Raw genomic sequence first — 27,214 nt, forward strand, 5'->3', positions numbered from 1 at the left:
AAATTGAACTATAGGAGTGCCTGGCTTGCTCAGTTGGTAGAACATGTGACTCTTGATCTCTGGATTGTAAGTTTGAACTCACATTGGCTGTAGAGATTACATAAAAAATAAAATCTTTTTAAAAAATTGAACTATTGGGGCGCCTGGGTGGCGCAGTCAGTTAAGCGTCTGACTTCAGCCAGGTCACGATCTCGCGGTCCGTGAGTTCGAGCCCCGCGTCGGGCTCTGGGCTGATGGCTCAGAGCCTGGAGCCTGTTTCTGATTCTGTGTCTCCCTCTCTCTCTGCCCCTCCCCCGTTCATGCTCTGTCTCTCTCTGTCCTAAAAATAAATAAACGTTGAAAAAAAAAATTAAAAATAAAAAATTGAGCTATAAATTACGTAAGTTTTTCATTTATGTATAAACAAAGGAATTCACGTGGCATTTAATTCTGATTTAATTTTTATGAAATAAAACCTACAAAGAGTTCTCAAAGAAATCTGAAGATCTTCAAACTACATCTCTGTTTTGTATGATAAGCAAGAGATTCCCAAGTATTGAAAAAAATAATAAACTTAAGGTTACATGTTTCACATCACCATCATATGTAAGTACTATTTAGAAGACCATGATACTACATATATCAATCTGATTTAGTTTCATAGTTTCTTATCTGAGTTTTTTAAAGATGCTTGTTTTCTGTTTTCCTAACATTTTTCTTCCTTTATCTCTCAAGGAAAAGTAATGTGCAATTTAGGACATGATGTAAATCTAGGGTTTATTGATCACATATTCAAAGACACCTACAGAATGAATCTTTAGGATGGGAGGTTCCACATGGCATTTGTCTGGAGTAAGAATATTTTAGGTTGTGCCTTGACTTCTGAATGTGAAACTAGATACGATTACCACAAAGTTAAGACAGGATAATTACAAATGAAGATACTCTAACACAAAGACTTGTAGGATTTTGTTTAGATTGTCAACGGTTGTTTCATCCAAATTTTCTTCATTGTCATCCATGGTGTGCCAGACTTCAGGGAAAGGTGATGGTATCAGATGCAGAACTGGAACACCTAAAAAGAAAGAACCAACTTGTAATTAAGTGCTTATTTCCAGTGAGTAAAGAAGAGAGTATCATTCTTCAAGCGCAAGTCTGGGTGGGAGCTCTGTACCATTTAAAGACAGCTGATAACCCATCATTTCCTGTGTACCTCCTTGTATCTTACCCTTTCACTCCAAAGTCATTTGGCCATTAAACAAATGTTCATTAATTCAGTAAATAATTATAAAGCACCTCCCATGTACCAGTCCCTATTCTAGGAATTGAGATTTCATCAGTGAAAAGACCAAGCCCTGTTCATACGGAGCCTACATTCCAGTAAAGAAAGAAGCAAGGAAACAAATATAAAAATAATTTTAGAAAATGATAAAGATTCTAAAGAATAATAAAACAAGATAAGGTAATAGAGAATGAGGGGCAGACAGCTGGGCCAAGAAATATGTATTTAAAGTCAGGGAAGGCTTCTTTGAGAATCTAACCTTTAACTAGAGACATACAACAAAGGAGAAAGCAAGCTGGGCAAAGATCTGGGGATGAGCATTCCAGGCGGCACTATTCGCAAGTGCAAAGGTCCTGAAGTAGGAGTGTGCTTGGCCTGCTTGAGGAACAGCAGGAACACAATGTGGCTGGATCAGAGCAATAATCAGAGAGAAAAGCAGAAAGAGATGTTGGAGAAGAACAGAGTCAGAAGATGGAGGCCCTTGTAGGTCATGGTAAAGACTTTCGGTCTTATTCTACATGATGGCAAGCCACCAGAGCTTGAAAGCAGGGAAGAAACAAAATGTGATTTACATTTTTAAAAGATAACTCTAGCTCCTATGTAAAGTATAGGGAAGCAAAAGCAAAAGCTAGAGACCAACTGGGAGGCTGTGGCAAGAGTCCTTGAGTTGATTTAGACTTCCACCATCGACATCAAGGATATTGCTTCTCTATTAAGCAAAACACACCAGAGTACACAAACTGTAAGAATATTGTCTTACTCTGTGAATGAGAAGGCAAGGTCAGTGGAATATGAGCTTTTATAAATATTCTACAATGAGGGTGGAGGCTCAAGGATTTGGAATGACTTTCATGAAAAAATAGAAACCATAAGATGCTTAGTAGATGATTTAATTTATCAAGAAATTGAATGTAGTGGCTCCTCATCCTTCTAGATTGTTGCAAATACACACAAAAGACAATACATATAAAATAAGTAAAAAATGCATATATGCACGCACATGTACACACACACACACACACACACACACACACACACACACATATATACACATTACCTCTTCTTAAAAATGGGATATGGTCATCCTGAATCACACCTCCATAACCGTAATTCTGGAAATACCACCTCTCCCACGAGTGATCCTTGAGCAAACCTAATTTGTGGAGTTCTTGTTCTGCAGATGATAGACAGCAGATGATTATCTGTTCTTATCTGATCAATACTCAGAATGCATAAGGACTTTGAACTCTTGGCACATGTGGTCATCGTTTTTTAAACAAATTACAGCAGTGGGCACAACTACAGCCATGACAGTAAACATCGAGGCTCAACTTGGGTGTGGACGTTCAGTAGTAGTTCAAGGAGAGAAGAGTCACACGTGGCTCTAACATTACAGGTGAGAGCCTCCTTAGAGGTAGATACCAAGTAGGACAATGGAGAGGAATAGACAATGAGAAAACCAGAGGAAAATGGCGGCGGGCAGGGATGGGGGGTGGGGGTGGGATACATAGGTTTACCGGAGACTCCGTTCGAAGTTTCTCTTATAATATTCTAGATCTGGATATTGGCAAATTCTGAACTCACAGCAAAAGTATGAATGAGATGGCAGTGTTTTTCTCGCTGCTTAGAAAGAATACAATTCTATCCTGCTCCAGGAAGTCCATACAGTTCCTAAGGAATTCCTGGTCTGAAGCACTTGCCTCAAAAGCAGGCCTTCTGGCTTGGATTTTATCATAAAGATCTATCTCATCTACTTCATCTCTCCCTGAGGCCAATTGCCTTTTTTTTTTTATTGGTGTGTGTGTGTGTGTGTGTGTGTGTGTGTGTATGTGTTATGGAGTAGGAAGGGACAGTGGAGGTATGAAGGGAAGAAGCTATTCCCCTTTTCCTTCTTCAAGCCCTATATGCCTCTGTCTTGAGCTATAGATATTTTGTTTCTTTGCCTGGCCTGGCTTGACCTGGTCTGGACTAGTCTACTCTCGTTTAATTGACACTAACCTGTCTCTAAAATGACTTTTGAAGGATCTTGGCTTTCTCTTGCATCCGATCTCTTACTTCCTTAGAAAATAGAGATTGTTCTAGATTTAAAGGAAAATCGTGTCTGAATAAGGCAGGAAATAAAAGATGACAAAGACCGAGATAAAAAAAAAAGAGAAAGAAAAATTAAAGAACATCTTTTGGTATCATAAAGACATAACATTCATCATTAGCCAGCATGCTTTGCTGACTGGTTTTCCCTAGACATGCATTCCATATGCTGCAAACAGGACTCTGGGAAAATAGTTTCAAACCATTGCTAGGGATGTGCAAATATTAAATGTAGCACTGTATGTTTCCATTTCCAAATGCAGTCTCATGCAGGAAAATAAAGGAGCCTACTAAAAAAGATAAATAGGAACAATAAACTAATAATCAACAAAGCGAGAAAAAAAGCCAGCAAAGTATATTACATCTTCAAATCACATATTTAAATCATAACTTTTGAATTTTAAAATGTAGTTTGGTGCGTAGGAAGGAACTAAGTTGACTTTTAGTGACAGTGGTGCTTACCAATTGCTTCAAGTCTATCAAACCATCTGGCAGAGTTTGGGAAAAAATTGGGAAATGTTGGGTTGGGAGCTCCAATTAAATCCAATAAGACCAATAAATCCTAAGGGAGAAAATAACATTGTTTAATCACTGTCACCAAAACACGTTTCAGATCCACCAATGGGAGAAAAAAAAAAAAACAGTCAAAACTAACTGCACTTCAACAATTGAGAATAACCTAGAGAGCTGTATAAATGAACAAAAGGTTTAATAACATTGTAAACTAATTATTTTGAAGAACTTTAAAAAATCTTGCTTATGCAATATAGACAAATGGCAAAGTGTAGATTGTTTGTGTCTGTAACCCCAGAAGGATATCACTCAAGAAACATTAGAAAGAGAACATTTACATAACATTTTACAGATTAAAAAAGAATATTTATCTTTATTTTCAAATAGGATTCCAAGCCTGTCTGATCATCTCTTCCATTCTAATTAGTCCTTATATCCTTAGTCTGCAATGCTACAGCTGCGTATAGGAAAGCACTTGTGTAGTAACTATTTACTCCTCAAGGCAGCATCTTGGAAAAACTTCTTGACTACGAGCTCTGTGACCTTCTGTCTCTGGATCTCCATTTCCTTTTCCATCAAACCAGAAGCTCAAACTTGCTGGTCTTTAAAGGCGTCTCCTGACGGTAAGCCTCCATCATTGCCCCAGGGTTTCTCATTTGAGCCATAAAACATCAGCAGGCTTGAAGACTCCCTGAAGACTACTTCCCACATTAAGAACTCCTGATTTATATCAGTGAGACAACATGTGGGTAGATACGTAGCACAGGTCCTGACCCACAGTACATAAATACTTGCAGAGTTTATGATTCTATAGACATAAGATCTATTAACTTATGGATAATGATCAAATATATTCTTGGAGGGAAAATAGGTTTGTTTGAAATAAGAGTATGTTTACAAAGCATGATAAGCTAGTAAGAGGTCCCGCCCCCCTCCCCCCCCCCCCCGCCCCCAGGGAAGAAAATAGTCTTCACCATCACTATGGATTCATAGATTTGGACTCATAAATAAATAACTTTGTTCTTCCTACTGATCAATCAGGTCTCTCTCCTCCTCCTCTGAACCCATTTTAGCCACTTGGTCCAAAGGAATGAATGAGGTGCCAACCATATTCCCCTGACCCATTATAAGGTGCCAACAGATAACAGGATGGAGACAATGCCAACATGATGTGTTAGAGCCACAGAGGACACTGAACGTGGCCAGTTGGACTCACGGGGTGAAGAGCGGTGATATGGCAAAGGACAAGGATGAATGGAAGGAGTTAGGAATAGACTTTCAGTTCACAGCACAGGGATGGATGAAAGCACAGGGAAGCAAGAAGTCTCAAGAGCAGCATGAAGTTACCAACTGGGGTTAGTGAGGACATAAGACCGAGTGAAGGTCAAATATGGGAAGAGAATCAGGATAGGAAGAGAATTCAAAAGTGGAGTGAGGGACTAGCAATGAGGTTTGGGCCCAGAAATGGAATAAAAATGGGGCTGTGTGCTGCACTAATTACTTGATAATAAGAACAGGATATTAAGGCAGCATCACAAATGTTTCCATCCCCATGGCAACAATATTACACCAAAACAGACACGTCCAACACAATGTCCCCTACACATTTGGAGTCATTATAACACTTTGAAGCCACCAAGGAAATTCTTCACTCCCATCCCTATACCATGTCTCACTCCCCCTCCAGTTCCCAAGACCCAAGCCTCCTCAGGCTTTGTAGAGAAGCTTCAAAGAAGGGATTTGCTCTCACCATCTCTATACAGAACCAGGGAATGTGCTCCCATTGGACCGAACTGAACCTGGGATGTTTCCTTAATCTAATTTTTTATGCCATTTTAATTAAGCTCAGTCAAACGTAACTTCTAACCCAGAATCATTCTTTGTAGCTCTGGGATTCCTCAAAAGCCCAATGCCTGCCAAAGAATGTTCTATAATGAACGCTCTGTTCCAAGAATGCCGTGGCATTTTTAGGTCTTTAATTGGCTTTAGGTTTGGCTTCCTTTGACACAGAGCCCACAGCTGCAGCACCATGAAAATTCCCAGGACTGACCATGCCGTGCAGTTGGTTGGTGTCTTTGGCTCCAGGTGGGTGCGGTGTCGATGCCATCTTGGGAGCTAAGTGCCGAGATCCATACAGAGAATCTCGAGGAGACCAATGAAGAAAAGCCTCTTCCCCATCAAAGAAAATCAGCTGGAGTGAGAGATCTGGCTTGGAGTCTGAAACATTCTGGTAAAAAGAATAGTAAAAAGGTAGCAAAAATACTGTGAGGGTTTAAAAAATAGCATACGTTCTTATTAACTGGGCAAAAAAGACAGATATGCCATGAAGAAAAGGAAGATACCAAAGCAAGTGAGAATATGCCAAAATGTATTTTGTACCACTTTGCCTCCAAAAGTCATCCCATTCCCCATGGTCTTCACCCATGTAAGTCTCACTTTCTCCTACTCCCTCTGAAAATAGAAGTCTTATATTTTTTTCTTACTCCTTAGAGAACTTAGAAACTATGAAACTGTCATGGCAGACACAGAGACACCCACCCAGTTCCCTTCCAGAAGGATATGTTGCCCCTGCTACCAAGAGAGCTGTCCACAGGTCTTCGGCTATTAGTTCTTTTAGAGATTGCCTCAGCCATAGGGGTGTCCTATATCCAATGACTGATCTAAGCAGGTCCTGGCGGCTCTATGGGGCCACTCCACCTCCAGAGCTCCCCAAGGTTGGCTGAGCCTGTTGTTGAACCTGCAAGGTGGATTGACTTCTGCCTCTGCCTAATCCCATTTCTCTCCCCTCCCTGCTGCGGGTGTTAAACCAGGGCCACTCCCTTAGGAATGACCTAAATGCTAAACTCCACATCAGTGTGCATCCCAGGGAACGGAACCCAAAACAACTGCACATTGTCCTTGCTGCCCACCTTAATTGAGTCTGCAACTTTTTCATTGAATCTAGGCTCAAGGATGCACCTTAGGAATGCAACAGGGACACAAAGAATAATAATTACAGCCTCTCTTTTGAAAGAGTCTACACTTCAGCTGGGTTAGGAAAGATAAAACAACATGGACAACACGTGCCAAGGGTCACAAATGGAACACCAAAACTTTTGTGGGAACTGGATAGAAAGACAGGTCAGATCCCTGGGGTGTCAAGGAAGACTTTATGAGCCAGGATTCAAGCAGAACTTAGAAGGGTCAGGAAGATTCTGATCGATTTTATACCTTTCACTGTCTGCTCACACTTTTCAGATTAGTCCTTCTGGTACCTTAACCCCCACAGTCCTTCAGCCCCACTGAAATCCCTGATCTATTGAATCCTTCACCTGTTCACAGTCCTTCACTCCCATGAAGTCCTCACTTCCCTCCATATTCACCTTAAATTCCACAGCCAATCATTCTAACCATTCCCTTGCATACATGCTCAGCTCCCTGGCCTCTCTCTGCCTTGGCCAAACTCACAGAGCGAAAATATAACCTCTAGCTCAGCTCTCTGCCTACTCTGTGCCTGCACGCAGCCGGACCTCGCTGAAGAAAGATACACAACCATTTGGTCTCTGCACCTCAGTACAGCACTGGGGGACATGCTCCCATCAGACCGAACTGAATCTGACATCTCCCTGATCTTTTATGGACGTAACTTCTCCTCTTAACTCTCTAAAGATATTTAAAACAGTGTCGCTTTAAGTTACCTCCTGCTCCTTACGCTCTATTTTCTCTGAGTTCATTTTTCGTATTGTTCGTATTGGTCTACTCTTTCTTTCATGCTGGAGAGTGTCCTCAAATGTCTGGTCATCCTTTGTGTTCATCCATATCAGAGAATAAGGTACTAAAACACTGATCAGAGACAGATTGGTTGGCTTCAGCACAGGGCAATCTGGTGCCCCGTTGGGTGTTTTTCACTGAGCACCTCCAGATCTTGGGTCTTTTTCATGAGGTAGTTCACACTCCCCAGAGAAGGAGCATCCGATTTCCTCTCTGAGGGGCATAAGCTGGGTGCTGGCTTTCTCATGCTGAAAACAGGGAAAGGCTGGGGACCTCACTGCTCAATGTGCAGACTTTCACCTAATCTCCTTGACTTCCATGAGAAACTTCATTCCTATCCTCCTCTGCATCTGGTGTCCCCACATCCAGAACCCCCCTGGTTCAGTGTCTCCAGAAAAATTATCCTGTCCTCTCCTGCAAGGCTACTGGTGGCATACTCACCCATCTGCCAGAGATGGGGTGGGAATCTATATACCAGCTGGTCCTTGTGCAGACTAACAAACACTCCCCTCCCCAGCCCCCGGCCTCACTATCTCCACCGATCCCTGAGCCACTCCAGGATTTTGTCAGGGAACCACTGGCTTTTCCATTTCCTCCTCGCTCTGGAGGCTGTGACTTCTCTCTACTTGGGTATGTCATTCTCCATTTACCTTCTGTCTTCATATTGTGGTTCCCATTAACACATGTTCCCTAGTTTCTTCAAAGATGGAATTTTCCTGATTGTTTTAGGGTGATTTCCTAAGATGGAAAAAAATGTCTTTATCGTCTGAAAACTAAGTTATCTTTGTATGCTAGTCATTGCAATTGTTTTAATACTGCCAACTGGTTGCAAAGTTCTAGTTCCAAATCAAACAGCATAATAACGAAACACCAGCACAGAATAAGACTGCCCGGTACCACAGACATTCTGCTCATGCCGGGGCAGAAACAAAAGCAGTTTTCATATTCTACAGGCTTGAAGGTTCAGATGCCTCCCTGAAATTTCAACAGCTGAGTGACTCCAGAGGTCAGCGCAACGACTCACTTCCCGTCCTCCAAGCGTCTGATCGTTAAGACAGGAGTAGACCGTGTAGACAGTGATCCTGAGTCCTGTGAGGCACTTTGCTCCTTTTGCTTCTTTTCAGGATTAGCAGGAAAATAACTGTGGCCTTCCATTTTTGGTAACTCAGTCTAGCACCTTGGAGCTAGGAAAATCTGGTTTGTGAGGGTCTTTCAGTCTTTCATGGTAATGTGATAAATCTAGTTACCAGTGTCAACGTAGCAGGTGAATTATCTGCAGGCTTTCCCCATCCAGGGTTGTATCAGCTAATGCCACAATAAGAGGGTGTAAAAACCCACCCCAAACCCAAGTGGCTTAACACAACACTCATGTGTCCTCCCAGGTCTGTAGGTCAGCTGGAGGACTATTGATCTAGGCTGGTTGGAGGAGTTCTGCCTCACCATGCAGTCATGAAGGTTGGCTGGGCTCCACACGTCGTATCCTCCCCCTGGGACTGGCAGGCCAGCCAGGGCGTGCCCTTATGGTGGCGGCAACGGCACGAGACAGCAAACCCAATTGCACAAGCTCATTCCCAGCTTCTGCTGGTATCATATCCACTAGTATCCCATTGGCCAGGACAGGTCACATAACCAAGTCCGGAGTCAAGGAATGAGAACGTACCACCTGCTACAGTGGGAAGGCACAGCAGGGTTACAAGGGAAAAGATGGGAATGCATAACTGTAATCTTATTCCTGGAGGGGTGCATGTGGTTGGAACAATAATCCAGACTATTCTGCCATCCTCAACCAGGTCACATTCCACTCCCACATACCCAATCCATGACAACTGAAGAGCTTCAAACAACACCTTAATACAAATTTAGTTAAAGTACCCCTGGAAAAATGAATCTCATACTCTTCATGTTTCCATCAAACATGATCCATTTTTTTTAAATGCCCACATCACTTTTACTTCTATGAGAAAGAATAATTAAGAGAATGTGTGGAGCGCCTGGGTGGCTCGGTCGGTTAAGCATCCGACTTCAGCGCAGGTCATAATCTCACGGTTCGTGAGTTTGAGCCCCGAGTCGGGCCCTGTGCTGACAGCTCAGAGCCTGCAGCCTGCTTCAGATTCTGTGTCTCCCTCTCTCCCTGCCCCTCCCCTGCTCGTGCTCTGTCTCTGTCTCTGAAAAATGAATAAACTTTAAAAAAAAAAAAAAAGGAGAGAGAATGTGCGTGTGTGTGTGTGTGTGTGTGTCTGTGTGTGTTTTGATGAGGATGTCCACCTAACAACCCATTTGGTCCTTTCTGTTTCTGGTCACTATAAGCAGGTCTGAGCTCCAGAGAAAACACACCCACTATATAGACTGTGCCTTTCATTTAATGTCCTTAGAATGTAAACATGGAAAATTAAACTTTTATATCAGCTTCTGAACTCCCTCACCCAATTGCTGGGGAAGGGTACTAGTTAAAAGCAGGACAGAGGATGGGACAAAGACATTATAGAAGGTTCAGGAAACAAAACAAAACAAACTAAAAAAAAATAGTGAAAAGGACACTGAGAGGTTACAAACAATTCTTGCTTTCAAGTTCAGCATATCCAACAAAAAAAAACCAGAACCAAATATCTCTATTCCTTCCATTACAAGATAAACCTTTTACTTCTTTACTCCCATTGTAGCAAAGGCTGGCCCCTTCATAAAACTCTGAGGGAGAAAAATGCATTTGCTGCCTGCGAACAAAGTTTTTTGTTTTCGCTTTGTTGTGTTTACTTGGTTATGAGTGATATCTGAACAAAATGTCTTCATCTAGGTTAGCACTTTTTTCCAATGTACCCTTCAGAACACAGAGACTGAAATAGCATCTGAGAGTCCCAGAAGTATTTTGAGCTGAGAACGTACAAAAGCTCTGCTATGCTACATAAAATTGAGCCGAGATTCACAGATAATAACAATAATGCGTTTCTGCTCCAAGTTTTTCATCTTGATATGTCTGAAAAACCCACTCTCTACTTCAGAAGCACTTTTCAATCAACCCTTTCCCCCCAACTCAAGAGCCACACCTCTCAGATTAGGAGGTTGTGATGTTTCATGGCTACATGAACAAGAAGAAATAAACCTAGTTCTCATACATACGCCTGTACCAACCATCCACCCTCTTCATTTTTTGCAAAGAAATGTTGCATTTAATTTAATGTGCATGCAAAATTAAGCAATTAAGTGTCACTGAATACATTCACTGTCATGTATCCTAGGTTTATCGTCCATGGTTGACATTTCAAATAGTGTAATCTTCCAATTAATATTCATTCAACCTCGTGTTTTTGCAACAAATTATTACAAAATGTACTGAAAGTCTACATTTCTAAATGGCCTTCTTACTCCCCCAAGGATTCTAGAATTCACTCTGCGTTTTATTCCCAGAATCTTCGAGACAGAAACAAATACCTTCAAGGAAAGGAGTTGCTTGTCTAAAGCCCGGGCAAGCTCCAACAACATCGCGCATGGCACTGCTGAGTCAGTGGCTCCCACAAACACCCTGTTGTCCCAAGGGGGAAAATACTTGGAGTCGTAGTGACAGGCGAGGACCAGGTGTCGTTTAGCGGTGGGATTGAGGGTGCTGATGATATTTGAGAAAGATCGGTACCCATAGGGTGTCTGACTCAAGAAGGTGTCTATTTCCAAGACCCAGTCGGCTTGAAGTCTTTGAATTCTCTGCATGATGTGCTGATCAAAACAAAAACCAAAATTTCAGATCTATCTATATATCTATATATATATATACACACACACACACACATATAAATTTATGTGATGCCTTTCAACGTAAAAATGCAATACGTGGTTATAGAGTTAATAGCAAGGGTGATTAAAAGAAAAGCTATCCCTCTCCCTCTCCCTCTCCCTCAACCATACCCCTGCCAAGCAATCCCAACGCACTGTTGGTATTAACTGATGTTAATAGTCTGATGTATATCTTTCCACACCATCCTTATTGTTTATATATACATATACTAGCACACAAACATGTATTTGGCAAAGGGGTACATGTTTTTATAGGAATAGAATCTATACATTATTCCAACCCCTGCTGGTATTTAACAATACCATCGGGGTCATTTCTACATGTCAGGAGACAGAGACCAGTTCAGTATGTATTAAAGTCCACTTTCAATACTTCTAGGAGGCTGAGAAGGCATTTTGAGAAGTCAGATACACCGAGGTCCTACAGATCTCAACTTCTACCCTAAGTTCTTTGAGAGCAAGAACTGCAAATGGTAACTCTTTTGCCCCAAGAGCACAGCATGTGCCTGCCCCAAGTTCAGCAAATACTTCAAAATGTAATATACACTAACAAAAGATTCTGATGGTATAATGTCCCACAGGGGATTTCTGGGGGATATCTGAGGTCCCGCCCACTTTAAGAATCAATAAACAATTCTGAACCATAGTGACACATCAAGTAGTTTTCCTCGGCACCAAAGGCGAGTTCAGACCCCACTACAAACGGTAAACATAAAGAAGAATCTGTTTTCCTATCTCTCCTCATCACCTGGGAACTAATGAATCACACAGTGGCTGATAGGAAGCAGATGGAAAAGAAACACCACTTCCGAGACTGGCCGTGTCTTCCTTCAGAGTCTAGACTTCATGGTGTGGCAAGTTACGGGGAGGTCACTACTGTTCCATTCGCCCTTTCCTGCCTTCATTTCTCCTTCACTTCATGTTTCTCAACTAGGTTTCATTTATTTTATTTTATGTTGAAATATTGTGTACATCTTTGTAAGTGTGCCTTAAAGGATCTTTTAAAAAAAGTCAGACGACAAACTAACCATCAACAGGACTGGCAATTTGTTGCACCGTGAATATCCAGTAGGGAAGGACCGTGAGGTGACAAACATATAACCCATAATCACTGGAAAAGAATCGAGGCTTGGTTTTTGGCTGTTTTTTTCCCCCACCCCCAAGGAAATACAAGATTTTCTAGCCTAGCCAACTCTTGTATGGCCTGTCATAACGAATGTGACAAGACACGTAGGCAAAGGCTTTGGAAAAACTGTGGCAGGAAGCTTCCAGGAAAATAACCAAACCAGAACGAGGACACTGATTCCCCATTCAATTCTGTAAAAGCCGAATAAACAAACGGTTCCCTGATACTCATTCCCTGCTTTCTGCAGTGACACGGACTTTGGTCACAATGGCATGTGTACACAGTCCCTTACCTTTTGTATTACAAATTCACAAGTTCTCTTACCAAATAATAAAAAGAAATGTTAATAACCTTTCAAATAATTAAAAGAAATCGTCATTCATATCTCATTCACTTTGTTTTCATCCACAATTCTTAATACTGGGCTTTGCTCACAGTAGGCTATTGCTAAATATGGGCTGATTCTAACTAGTAAGTTATTCTCAATGAGAAAAATAAAATTATATGACATCAAGCTTGGGGAGCTTGAATAGAGACAAATCACTGTGCATCCAAGATCGGCTTTCCACAGAATATGAAAATAAGTTATTCCCAGACTTTAGGGAAGAGAAATTTTTCCATAAAGGGGTCATCTTTAACAAAAAACAAAAAACAGGCGTATATTCCAGAACATCTGGTATCCAGATGATGAACGATTCCAAATCAATAGCAGCCCGTATGCTTACAGAAATGAACTGAGATTTAAAAATATGTATCTGTTAGCTTCATTCAGCTGAAGTCTCACACACAAACTCATTTCTCAACTACTAAATAAGTTGTGGACATAATTTCTGATATCTTATGTTGACACTAAAATCCACAAAAGCCTCAGCAAATGTCCCCAAAAGAGTCCTCTCTGAAGGAATCTTTTTTTTTTTTACTCAGTGTAAATTTTTTTTTAATTATCTTAGCAACGAATTTCTTTATAAACAATCGTATTGGCTCCATAATCTCATTAGGTCACCAATATCCTTTGTTGTGCCTTTGGCTTTCAAGCTTAGTCTGCAAGTTCCCACTGCAATTCTCTAGAGTGGGTTCCCCAAACCACCTCTCTGCTCACGAGAATGCCCTGAAACCAGGTAGGGAGTGCTTCCTGAAACTGAGTAGCAAGAACCCAGGCCCGCCAGGAGTGCAAAGGGCAGTTCAGAATATAGATTGTATTTTGGACTATTCTAGATTTATTTTTTGGACGGGGAAGGGAGAAAAAGACAGAGAGAAAGAGATGGATGGATAGAGAGAGAGAGATGAACACAGATAGACGGACATTGAGTAGAGCCAAAAAGAAAAGGATACAAAGATAAAGGTGGAGGCGAGGAGAGAGAGTGAGAGAGGAAGAGAAAGTCAGACATAAATATGACATTCTACTTCCAGGAGGGAAGGCCCCAGGCATTGTAGGTTAACATTAGTGAATGATCCTGGGTCTAATTTAATTTCACTTAAATTCTTATTTCCAGGTTCCAAGAAACAATAACATTAGCAGCCCAGGTTTGTTTGGAGGAAGCAGATTCTACGATGTTTGTCCCAAGTCTACAAACATGTCATTCTCAGGATGCTGATTCCTGACACGGGGGACGTCAGGTACCTCCTCCTTCTTAGACATGTTGGTCTCCCAGGCTCCATGCTGAGTGCTCTCCACACGGGGCCCTCCACTCAGGGACAGCCCCACCTTGGGCTGAAGAAGGCCAGCTGCCACTTCTCACGTGTACTGTGCATCTACAGGGGATTTTAACCCCACAGTTTGTAGCTTGCCTCTTTTAGACAAAGTTTCTGGCTTGCTCCTTACGAAGATTTCATCATCCTGATTTTTTAGTTATTTTTTTTAATTCCTATCTCAGATAGAAATTACCAAAAAACCCCAAAATTTCATGCCTTCAAATTATTTATTCTACAAATAAATTATCTCCTAAAAAAATAAAACTTATAAAACTCCAATAGGCATCTTTAGGCTCCGGGATGAGAGGCAGTAAAAATGGAGACTCTGGGACATCGTTCTCATATTATTCTCTGAAAAAGAATCCATTGCAATGCACATCTTTATCGTCAACTGCACAGGTCAGTTCAATAACCAACTTTATATCAAGTCCACGTAACTTTAGATTTGAGAGTCTTCTCTAGCTACAACCCTGAAACGCCATAAATTATAAAACATGGAATCCAATGCTCCAAAAGGCCTCAGGAAAAAAGCAGATTTTCCACCATTCTTGTTTGGATTTAGTTCTGAGTGACAGGTCAAATTGAGTGCATTAGTGTGTAATTCCCTCATCAGAACCCAAGTGTCATCTACCTCATCTTTTTTTTTTTTTTAAGTTCATTTATTTTGAGAGAGAGAACTCGAGTGGAGAAGGGGCAGAGAGGAAGAGAGAGAGAATCCCAAGGAGGCTCTTCATGTCAGCACGGAGTCCAATGTTGGGCATCGGGGCTAGGAGCTAGGATATCATGCCCTGATCTGAAGTCGGATGCTTAACCAACTGAGATGCCCAGGCACCCCTACCTCAGTTTTTTAAGTTTATTTTGAGAGAGAGAGAGAGAGAGAGAGAGAGAGAGAGAGAGAGAGAGAATCCCAAGCAGCACAGCTCTGCAGAGCCCAACACGGGGCTCGAGCCCACAAACTATGAGATCATAAACTGAGCTGAAGTCAGACTCTTAACTGACTGAGCCACCCAAGTGTCCCCACCTCATCATCTAAAGTAGAAACCCCTCTCTTTCCACAGCTTAGATAGCAATCCTGGTGATTTTCAGGACACCTGGGTAGCTCAGTAGGTTAAGCTTCCAATTCTTGATTTCGGCTCAGGTTATGATCTCATGATTTGTGAGATCGAGCCCCACGTCAGGCTCTGCGCAGACAGCATGGAACCTGCTTGGGATTCTCTCTCTCTCCCTCTCTCTCTCTCTTTCTCTCTGCCCCTCCCTGGCTTGTACTTGCTCTCTCTCAACATAAATAAAAAATAAACTTAAGAAAAAAAGAAAATACTTGGGAGATGAAGTCCAGGAATATCATTGAAATGAGAGGTATGTATCTCACTCTCCAACTTAGGCAAGAGAAGAGCCAGAGGTGGAGATGTTTATGAGCACACACTGGTTCCCCCCAGCCACGGCTTTTCAGTGATAGGATTGTGAAGTCAAGCTGATTTGGGTCCAAATTCTGGTCTCATCACTATTATGTGTATAACCTTGAACGAGTTAACTCATATACCTAAACCTCAGGCCTTTTGATCTGTAGCACTAGGATAATAATAGTACCCACATGACAGCATGGTTGTGAGGACTGAATGCAAAAGTCCAAAGAACTCCATAAAGTACCTGACTTCAAAAAACAGTGCTCCATGAAAGTCAGCCATTATCATTATTATACCTTGCCCCGCCTAAAGGTTAGAAAGAACTAAGGCGCTCTTTGGGTCTCCACCATCTAATTCCTTAGGAGAAACAGGTGCTTGGTTGGAAGACAGGCGCCTAATGGGGCAGCAGACAATGGCTATCTGGGTTGGATGTCAGAGGCAGAGTCATATACTGGGTACAAGGGATGAGCCCAACGGCTGTGTTGCTGGACCTTGCAGGTGTCACTCTATCACAGAAGTGGGGTGACAAGGTCTTTTGCCTGGAGAGTTAGGCAGATGGAGTACTCTCAGAGGAGGATTTGAGGGGTCAGTCTCTCCCCATTCTTTCCTGAGCTGCCCCTTGAAATAGGGCTATTTTGAAAAACATTCATTCAGAGGTGGGATATCAGATTACTTAGGAAGACTGGCACTAAGGAGGCAGAGACACAAGGTCTAGCCCAGCTATGGTATACTTTACCCTCCATAGCAGTGTCTTTCAAACTGCAGTGGTAAAATCAGTGAATCTCGAAATCAGTTTACCGGGTCATGACCAGTATTAAAAAAAAAACAATACAGAACAAACTAGTAAAGTAGAATTAACAATATCAGAGCAAATCACAGGTAATGCAGGTAATAAGAGTGCGGGGTTTTTTTTTCATGAAACTTTGGTGTCAGTTAAATCTATTTTTATATTTGTGTGCACAAAATGTAAGTTTTTTTAACTTTGCTATTTTTTTTTTTTAACATGGATCAGAATCAGAAGTTTGAGAAACACTGCACTGGAGAAAGTAGCTTATAACTGATCTTGACTTGCCCTCCAGGGAGAATACAATTTTCCAAGAGGAATGAAGGCCTCATAGGACAGTAAACCCACTCTTGGCCAGAAACTGTCAGTTAAGGACTGCTTAGGGCTAGTGACGTTGGGTGGTTAGGGTCCAAGAAAACGTGCTGGGGTGCCTGGGGGTGTATTATAGCAATGACCAAGAGTTGAATACTTAGTACCCTATCTCATGTTGTACCCCAACAGAGATTTCACACCTAAATTGATTTAGATGAACATGTATCACTCAGTTCAGAACAGACATTTACTCTCAGTTGTTTGGTTTTTTGAGTTGCTTATTTTGGTGGATGCTATGATGAGATGACAGGTCTGAATATCAGACAACTCAGAACTTGGGACATAATATTATCTCCCACGTGCAAGCAAAGTGTTCAGCAACCTCCAGATTTGTGTGCTGCGTCCTCACCTGGCGAGCCGCATAGCTTCCAGGGGATCCCGGGTATCGCTCTATCAGCAACGGTCGTAAGTCATTTTGCCACATTGCTGAAATACTGGTGCCTTCTGCAACTTGTCGAAGAGATGATGAATTCAAAATGGCTGGTTGGTGATAATTCTGAGGATTAAATAACATCATTTAACTGGCTATCATTTCATAACATGGTCAGGACTTATCCTGAGACATTTGCAATAGAAAACTATTTCTTTTGAATCTCAAACTAAAGAGATAGGTCTTATGCCATAAAGTAAGTTAAACTACTCAACTTTCAAATTGGCCCATTAGATCTAGAAAGTTAAACTAACTGTTTTGGCAGCTTATTTTAAAAAGAAAATGGGGGCACCTGGGTGGCTCAGTCAGTTAAGCGTCCAACTCTTGGTTTCAGCTCAGGTCACGATCTCACACCTCGTGGGTTTGAGCCCCACATCGGGCTCCACGCTGATAGTGCAGAGCCTGCTTGGGATTCTCTCTCTCTCCCTCTCTCTGTCCTTCCCCTCCCTCTCATTCTCTCAAAATAAATAAATAAACTTTAAAAAGAAGAAAACCTAAAATTACATATGTACTTCTCATTATATATTTTCGTTGTAGAGCTCTAAACTAGATGATCATTGAAATTCCTTTCAGCCAGAGTTTGATGATTCTATAACCCGCTAAATAGTATACTTTTTATCTTCCCTTAAAATTATTTTAAAATTCTATTAACACTCACATTCATAGGAACATTTACATATTAGCTGAATTAACCTTAAAGAGCTAAATAAACATAAAAATTAAATTTCCTTTTTTTTAATGTATATACATATATTTTTTGAGAGAGAGAGAGGGTGCGCGCGCACGCACACACACACACACACACTCACTCAATGTGAAAGCAGAGGAGGGGCAGAGGGAGAGGGAGAATCCCAACCAGACTCTGTGCTGGCAGCACAGAGCCCAATGCAGGGCTCCATCCCACGACCCTGGAATCATGACCTGAGCCAAAATCAAGAGTTGATCGCTCGGGGCGCCTGGGTGGCGCAGTTGGTTAAGTGTCCGACTTCAGCCAGGTCACGATCTCGCACTCCGTGAGTTCGAGCCCCGCTTCGGGCTCTGGGCTGATGGCTCAGAGCCTGGAGCCTGTTTCCGATTCTGTGTCTCCCTCTCTCTCTGCCCCTCCCCCGTTCATGCTCTGTCTCTCTCTGTCCCAAAAATAAATTAAAAAATGTTGAAAAAAAAAATTAAAAAAAGAGTTGATCGCTCAACCAACTGAGGCACACAGGTGCCCCTCAAATTTGTACTTCAGATATAACCTTACACACACTATATTTTCTTGTGACACTAGTAATGATGAATCATCAATTCATTGCGTGTTTATCAGGCACTCAGTAATGGAATGTGTTACTCCTCCCCTAGGTAAGTGAGTGATTGATCAGCTGATTTCTGCCCTAAGGGGAATGATGAAGGTCATATAGGATATTAAGTTCTTCGGAATGCAAACAGAAACTGAAGGAGCCTTTTCTTCTTCACAGTTCTTTCCGGCACCAGTGTTGGTTAAATATGTCTCAGTAATCACATAGGTATTTCCTCTCCAAGTGGCTGGTGAGAAACTCTGGAATTAAAGAATGCTAATTGTCAATTACTTATACTCATCTACACGTTGCTATGTCTCAACATTACTCTCCAGTGTGATCATGCAGAAAACATGGGCTGTGGGTTCAGACAGACCCTCTCAACTCAGCCCCCCACCACTCATGAGGTGTGATTCTGGTGAGTTACTTAACCTCATTAAGGCTCAATTTCCTCCTCTGTAAAGTGGAGGTAATAACACCTACTTCCTAGAGTAATTATAATTATGTGAGCTAACATATATAAGCCACCATAGTAAACATTCAATAAGTTTTCATTCTATTACCTTCTATCATACATGAAAGAGGTATAGAATTTAGAGCTGGAAAGACACTTGGAGATGATCTAGTCCAACCTCCTGAATTTATGTCAGTGGAAACTGAGTTTTTCTTAGAGAGCAAATGATTTTCCCAAGGTCATAGGAGAGCTCCAGGTAAGTCCATGAAAAGATCCGGGTTCCATGGATTCCCCCTCCCATGCCCTTCTGCTCTGCCTCCCTGCCTCATCTATGAACCTCCAAATGTGGATGCTGTGCCCAAACATCTTAAGGTTTATCTTTGTTTACTGATAATACATTTTTAAATATACTTCATAAATTTGTCACCTCAGCCTTTCAATTCCCTGGTATGTTCAGAATCTCAGTACTTATGTTAACTCTCAGCACTTTGAAGTAGAAAGCTGAAGCTAACAGACAAAACAGCAATGTGAAAAGGGCAAAGAAGAACCTGGAGGCAAGAAGTGGGATGGTTTCTATGGTTAATTACTACTTGACCAGGCCAACAGGAGCCTGTCTGATCTCTCCTGCTGCCTCACTGCCCCCAGGCAGGGCCACTCGCCCCCAGGGCACCATGCTTCAGTCACCCTGGCCTCCATCCAGGTCCTGGGACCATCCAGGTCCCAAAGCAGTGTGAGACTCTGACCTGTTGAGGCTTTTGCCTCTTCGGTGATTTCTGGCTTCCAGGCTCTTCCCTCTGTCTTCACTTAACTCAGGTTATAATTTGGAGACCCCTTTCTTGTGTGTTTACTTGTTTAACATCTGATTTCATATTGGATATCAGCTCCATGAGGGCGGGAACTATCTTTACTTTCTAGTCTTCCCAGGGCCACACAGTGCCCTGGGCATATTGAGGACTCGAGAAATATTGGGTGAACTCATCAAATAAGGAATTGACAGAGGAACTACCTCTCTCAAATTGTCTCCACTAAGACGATGCTTATAGAATAATAAAGTAAAATGGGCATTATACATATCAAGTCAGTTAAATGTACAAGCAATCATAAAAACAGGAAAACAAGAAGCTACCTACTGCAAAGGGCCAGGAAGTGCTATGATTCAAGTTTTGTGGTCTTTGCTCTTTTTACATTTCTAACAGTCAATGCTTGTGATGCTTTAGAGTTGGTTTGGCCCGGGGCAGTCTCTGCGATAACCAAGACCTGTTGTGTCGGGAAGGCTGTCTGACCAGTGACTCCTTTTCTGTTTAGTGTCCATTACTCTATCCCAGATAGAGTCACCGTGGACAAGGTCCTTCACTGCATGTCCATAGCGGGAGGAAATCAAGCTCATGTTAAAATGGGCAGTTTATGGAGACTCTAGAGAGTTCTAAAGAGATTTGAGGAAAAGCAGGAACAAAATAAATAACCCTCCAGCATCACTAGCTGTAGCAGATATCCTACATGAAATATAGTTGAGAAACAGCACCAAAAAAATGCTTAAGCCCTTCTCTCAGAACCCAATAAACATAAAAATCTCTGCAGAGATCAGAGGAAGGAAAGAGAGGAGAAACCTGGACAGAAAGTGTGGGCTGGACATGAGGAAAGTAAATGAGGCAAAAACAGTGTTGAGCCTAGTGCTAAATGCAAACCCCCAATTAGTCTAGGATTGTTTCAGTTAAAAGGCACATCGACAAGTTACTTTAGTATAGGCATTCTCAGAGGAATGAGTCTCTATTACAGCCCCTGCTTTGTCTTTTCAGCCAGGCAGAAAGGACAATAAGTCTGCTTTGGGTGACAAGAATCTTTCGGCTAAAAAAGTGTGAACCAGATATCCTGAAACGTCTCCTCTAGGCTAATCACATGATGCTAGGCCAAAGAGGGTTTTAATTACATAATTTGTAGCGCTGGCCCAGCTTGCAGGGGGATCTGAGGTCCCAAGCCATTGAATTAAAGGGAGATCATTACAGAAGCCCAGTGATTTCAATTCTAGTTCCCATCCCATATGAGTGTCTCCCAGACAGCACTCAGGTTAACTCCTGTGTCTACCAGTAAATTCAACCCAGCCAGCATTTACAGACACCCTTCCAGTGTGTCCAAAGCCCCTGGCATGACAAATGCAGTTGTGGAGAAGTTGAGAACCGAATAAGGTAAAGTTCTGCCTTCTTTGAATGCAATGAGCCCTCTAGCTAAAAGAAAAGCAATGTAGGCTTTGAAACGACAATTCAGAATCAAATCCCAGGACCCTGGCTTACTAGCTGTGACAAGGAAAGGCTTACCTATCTGTAAGGATGTCAGAATACTCACCTATCAGGAGGTAGAAACTAAAAAATGGCATATTTTGTCTTTCTTCCCCTACCAACACCCAGCCTATCACTGACCGCCCTGTCCCCTGACTTGGAGTCTCCATTGTTGCTTCCCTAAGAATCATGGCGGGTAGATGGGAGAATGGCTAAGAGCTTTTAAAACCGTGGAAGAGGGGAACCCTAAACACTCAGAATATGTGTGACTCCAGAAGCAAAAGTGTGAAGGGCTGAAGACAGCAGTAGCAGCTTGCCAGAGATGACCATGGAGGAGAACCCCTAGGTGCGGCCAACCCTCCTGTATGTCTGGCCTTGCTTCAAAAACTCTGCCCCTCCACATCCAATATGACTTGAAATTTTCTACGTCACCCTTGTTACAATAAAGGAAGATTCTACCAATACACAGAGTCCCAACTTTATGATAGAGAAAGTTTGGAAACAACCTAAATGTCCAACAATAAAAGGATAGGCAAATTATGGAATGCTGATGATTTTGCAATTATCAAGTGATGCTTTCAATGGGTTTTATCGGTTCAAGGTAACACGCATACTCTTAAGCGACATACTAAAATATAAAACCATATACGGAGCATAATCCCTAGTAAGAAATAAGTATTCACATGTGTTATTTTAAAAATAAATAATTAGTGTTTATTGAGCATTTACCACATGGCAGCACTGTGCTAAGTGCTTTAGATGGCTAGCTCAATTCTCACAAAAACCTACAAGACTGATATAATTGTTGTCCATTTCTATAAATAAAAATACACACATATATACTTGTGTATGTGTGTACATATAAATATGATATATATCTATAGAAAGAAAGAGGGAAGGAGAAACAGGAGGTAGGGGAGAATGAGAGAGAGAGAGAGAGAGAGAGAGAGAGACTAGGAATAAAAACATCAAAACGGTTAACAGCAATCATCTCCAAATGTGGGATTATGGTCACAACAGTTTTCTTTTTAGTATACTTTTCTGTATTTTCCTGGTTTTCTAAAATGAGCACATGTTAACTTTATAATGGGGAGACTTCAATAGAAGCCATACTTTTTAACTAACAGCTTCCTTTAAAAAAAAAAAATGCAACTTTCCTAACAGCCATTCATCTTCCACACCTAAGGGAGGGCTGATTTAACAAGATTCCTTTTAACAGTCAGTTGACAAAGTTGTACCAAAGGAATGGGTCTGTACCAAAGAAATAGGATTGGGGATCAAGGATGGGACAGGATTCCAGAGAAGTAGTTTTGGAATAAGGCCCAAGCCCCAGATAATTAACCTTTAAGCTCCACGAGGGAGATCCAGAAAGGGGCTAAATAGGGAGAGAAGGTTCCAGAAAGAAACAATCTATTCTGGAATTCCATTTAGGATCCACTCTGACCCAGGAAAGGAGAAATAAGCTCTTCCTCTGGTCCCCCCAACCCTCCCACCAGCCCCACCGTCCTTCACTCCCTGGACACTGTTCCCTGTACCCTCAGCCAGGACTCATCTACCTTGGAGAAGAGAGTGGAAGAGGAAAGATGAAGGCTCTTCAGTTCGCTGGTGTAGCCATAGTCAAGTGTCCTCACCTATAAATTGGGGATGAAACTTCTCTCCTCCCAGGGGCACTGTGAGGTTCAAGTGAGATGGTTATACATGAGCGTCCCGGAACCCAGATGCCAATGCCTCTAAATATACACCTGTGGGCCCACCTGAGAATCTAACCATTTATACTACTGCCTCTATGGGAAAATGTTTGCAGGTTTCAAGCAACCCAATCACAGTCCCCCGAACTCAACCACCAAGTAGGGTTGAACTGTTTTATGTAGTAGATGCCACTGAAAGAGACACGCCTTTACTTCAAAGCAAAGGAAACAGATTTCAGAATCAATGTTTTCTTTACTGTACCTCACCTTTTGGCAGACCAGTGTACCAAGGGCACACCTCAGTGATTAAAATAGTTAAATGCCATATATAGCAGGAAGGCATGTGTTTTAATATGGACCAACTCACTTCCCAGGCCACAAGCTGTACCAGACATCTGAAGGACTTTATGTAGGCCTACCGAGTAAGGGAGGAAGGAACCAGAAACTGAGAACCGTCATGGTTAATCTTGTCATTTGCTCATACCATTTGAATGTACCCTTTTTTTTTTCAATGTTTATTTATATTTTTGAGAGAGAGAGACAGAGTGTAAGCAGGGGAGGGGCAGAGAGAGAGGGAGACACAGAATCTGAAGCAGGCTTCAGGCTCTGAACTGTCAGCACAGAGCCCCACACGGGGCTCGAACTCATGAGCGGTGAGATCATGACCTGAGCTAAAGTCAGACGCTTAACTAACTGAGCCACGCAGGCCCTTGCTTACACCATTTGAAAGCATCCGGTTTGCTAGTAGAACAGTAGTTAGAAGCTTCTTAAAATAAACATAAAAGGGATTTACCCTTTCAAAGACTTTTCTCAAAAAGTTAGTCTCATTAGTTTTAAACATGTCCAGAATCCAACACCTTCTCCCCCCTAGAAATACACCCTGCCTACAAATGATGCCTAAAGAACAGCTCATTCAAATACTCCCTATCTCACTTACTCACCCATTCAGATGTATCAGAAAAACACAGTTGGTGTGGCTCCACATTCCGGTTATTAATGCCCCCTTCCCAATTTCTGATCAGGAAGGTACCCAGGATGAAGTGAAGAAGGAAAGGATTTAAGTGTGTATGTAATTCAATGTTCCTTAAGGGACCTTACTCCTTCTGAACGCCCACAGAAATTTTTTCTTATAATGCAGTTATTCTTGAGTTTGCCTTCCCACTTCCTCACCAGGTTCCCTGTGGCTGGTGGTCTCCAAGTGTAGGTCGGGGCACATTGTGGGGTCTGAACCGTGAAGCTAAGTAAGCATAACCCAGAGAACTCAAGCAGGCTATTCATATGCATATGCACGCGGCCGGGTGCGAGTCCACGGGTGACCACACAGGGCCCGTGCAGTCGCCAGTGTGCCCTGTATTCCCAACGTGCCAGCAAATACAAGCATTCTGTAAGCATTTAAAAGTTCTGCTCAGCAACGCGGTCAAGGTTTATAACCCTGGACTGCTTTTTCTTACTATTTTTAAGGGCATTTTACTCCGATATCATTAAATATGCATAATTCCCTAGCAATTTCATGATTTCAAAACTGTTACACAAGAAAAGGAAATAATTTTGAACCTGTTTACTGCACGCAGAGGAAGCTTGCCTCCTAAGTTCCTTATATGAATTTCCACCTACAACCAGATACATTGCTCTGACAATTGCATTGACTCTCTTAAGGGGAAAAAAAAAAATTTTTTTTTAAGTGAAGCTGGTCTCCAGTTAGAGCTGCTCCGCTTAAAAAACCTAAAGCAAACGGTAACACGCGTCTGTCTCGAGACTGCACGGAAACTCCAGCGTCCCAAGGGCGTCCGCGGCTGCAGCGGTGGGGGAGCAGTAGGCACACCCCCAGGCGCGCCGGGCACCCCCGCGCCAGCCGAGCGCCGCGACCGCTGGCCTCCCGGGTCCCGAGTGGGCGGCGGCGAGGCGATGCGCCCTCACCTCCCCGCTCGGCCGCCGCCGGCTAGACACACTTCCTGTGCCTATCACTACCCGCATCAGACCGCAGCTGAGGGGAGGCTGGTGACATCACCCAGCTCCCGAGGCTTCTCCAAAGCAGTCCCGAGGCCAGCGAGGCACCCCGACGAGGACGCAGAGCTCCGATTCCTCCGGGTGCCCGTTGCGGGCACGGCTGCCTGGGCCGCGGACGGCGATTCCGCCTGCCTCCCCAGCCCCCTTGCGAAAGTGTGGTCGCCCGGTCCCCGGTCCCTGCGCGCGCGGCACGAGCCGCCCAGGTGCAGTCGCGCAGCGGCAGCCGCTCACCTTCTCCTGGGTCCAGTCTGCGGCGCCTCGGCTGACCCCCCGGGCAGCCAGGGGCAGGGCAGCCGCCAGCAGCAGCAGGTGGAGGGTGCCCACGGCGCGCCGGTCCCCGCCGCCTGCCATCTCCGAGGCTGTCTAGGCGCCGGCTCCCTGGGCCACCGGCGGTCACGAGCCCGGGAACGCGCGTCCTTCGCCGTCCCCCTTCTCCACCCTTGGGTCGACTGCGCCCGCCTCCCCATCGCCTCCCTGCCGCCTCTCCACTGCGCTGCGCAGGCCGGAGACGCAGCTCTCCTCCCCCCACCCCCAACCCCCGACCTTAGCAACCCGGGGGCTGGGCTGTCCTGGGAGGCGAAAGCTTCCGAAACAAGGGAAGGGAGCCGGCCACTTCCTTGTCTTGGAGAGGAAGGAAGAAAGGAAGAGACAGGGAAGAGGCGTTTTTATGATCTCCAGTGCCATAACTGGGAATAGAAAGGGGAGGGACAGTTCATCACACCCTATGAGGTTATGGAGTGTTTTCCCACAGCTCTGCAGGAAGGGATGGACAAGGAATCCACATTTACTGTACCAGGCACTGTCCTAGGTGCCTGGCTCTTCCCATGTCCCTTTATGTGATCTTCATAACCAACGAGGTAGGTATTAACCCCACTTTACAGATGAGAAAACCGAGACTCAAACCCTGTACAAAGCCTGAACTAGAACCCTCAAAGTATTTCCTTTACAATAGCCCATTATATCTTTTCTCTTTTCTCACAAGTAGTTGCCTTGCCTTATAGGCAACAGATCGTCATACTCACAAACTGAGTATGCTTGAGTGAATCTCCATAATAAATGAGATCGAAAATGTTCACAGTGGCTCTTTACATAGTCATCTTCCCCAGTGCATGCTCCCAAAAGGAATACCTAAATATAATTGTATTTACTTTGTAATATCAAAGATCACTGTTATCAAGATAATCTTAGGGAAAAGAAAAACAAAATAATATTTCAATTTTGTCTGTAGGTATGTAGTCTATGTTGTCAGGACATTTATGTCACCATTCTCTTTTTCTGAGGATCAGGGTGTAACCTGCCTGAGTCATCTCCCGGTAACCTATAGATCCCAGAAAAATCAGGACAAGGACACTGAAATAGATATATTTCCCAGAGATCAAAGGTCTGAAGGTAAAGGAGGCAGTCAGAAGACTCACCTGCTCTGTCTCCTAAACTCTTTTCTTTTTTTAATGTTTATTTTTTTAGAGAGAGATTGCGAGCGAGCGGGGAAGGGGCAGAGAGAGAGAGGTAGACACAGAATCTGAAACAGGCTCCAGACTCTGAGCTCTCAGCACAGAGCCCCACGTGGGGCTCCAACCCAAAGCCAGGAACCATGAGATCATGACCTGAGCCGAGGTCAGACGCTTACCCGACTGAGCCACTCAGGCGCCCCCCCTGTCTCCTAAACACGTGAGTTCAAAATGCCTGGAATCCACTGTTCTGCCCTCATCTGGAGCTGTAGGCGAAGACAGGATGGTACCTACTTTCCTGTTTATGTTTAAAATTACTAATCCTATTCAGGTCTGAGACTTCTAAGTGAGTGTTGAAATCTTTAGGCTTAAAATTAAATACCTTCTTTATTATGTTCAGGGACAGTTCTTCCAATAATCAGACCACTTCATAACTTTCTGTTAGTCTAATGTTCAGAACAAAACCACTGTCACATTTCCCAACATGTTTCCTCACTTGCTGCTTAGGCCAGCCTTGAAATCATGGATTTCCTGAGTGGTCGGGGAAGAAACCACCTAACTGTTTTTCTTACTCTGTTACCTTTTTATCTTTCCACAGTACGATTCCTGTACGAAAGGGGAAGTAGACATAGCAAACTGATAGGAAACAAAGTGTTAAAGTCACGCTCAGCGTAGGCAATTTAAAAATGTAAAGCAATTACAAAATGTAAAGTCATGCTCAGTGTAAGCAATTTAAAGTGAAAGACAAGTGAACTCGAGTTAAACGTTAACACATAATTTTATGATGATTTTCCATCCCCAAGCGTTCTCCAGTTTTCTTCAATTTTGCTTATATTTTAGTCAGTAGATGCTGGTGTAGTTTGGG

The 27,214-nt window shown here is 43.0% G+C and overlaps 1 protein-coding gene across 1 annotated transcript; it reads right to left on the reverse strand.

Moving 5' to 3' along the window:
* Window positions 1–739: 739 nt before the first annotated feature.
* QPCT (glutaminyl-peptide cyclotransferase) lies at window positions 740–25,356 on the reverse strand. Its single transcript, XM_003984318.5, has 7 exons — window positions 25,133–25,356; window positions 17,122–17,268; window positions 11,039–11,317; window positions 5,913–6,089; window positions 3,812–3,911; window positions 2,319–2,435; window positions 740–1,054 (listed from the first exon to the last, which is right to left on the reverse strand). The coding sequence occupies exons 1-7, from the start codon at window positions 25,250–25,252 to the stop codon at window positions 909–911; spliced, it is 1,086 nt and encodes a 361-aa protein (XP_003984367.1). The 5' UTR covers window positions 25,253–25,356; the 3' UTR covers window positions 740–908.
* Window positions 25,357–27,214: the final 1,858 nt, after the last annotated feature.

Source organism: Felis catus, chromosome A3, assembly GCF_018350175.1.
Source record: "Felis catus isolate Fca126 chromosome A3, F.catus_Fca126_mat1.0, whole genome shotgun sequence".
Taxonomy (NCBI): domain Eukaryota; kingdom Metazoa; phylum Chordata; class Mammalia; order Carnivora; family Felidae; genus Felis; species Felis catus.

What these genes read in the sequence shown, in the direction of transcription:
- QPCT (XM_003984318.5), bottom strand. Translation starts at nt 25,252, where the DNA reads ATGGCAGGCGGCGGGGACCGGCGCGCCGTGGGCACCCTCCACCTGCTG. An exon ending in GAAGCTATGCGGCTCGCCAG is followed by an intron (nt 11,318 to 17,121) that starts GTGAGGACGCAG and finishes TGTTTTGATCAG; the next exon opens with CACATCATGCAGAGAATTCA. An exon ending in TATCCCATTTTTAAGAAGAG is followed by an intron (nt 1,055 to 2,318) that starts GTAATGTGTATA and finishes CTTTCTTTTTAG; the next exon opens with GTGTTCCAGTTCTGCATCTG.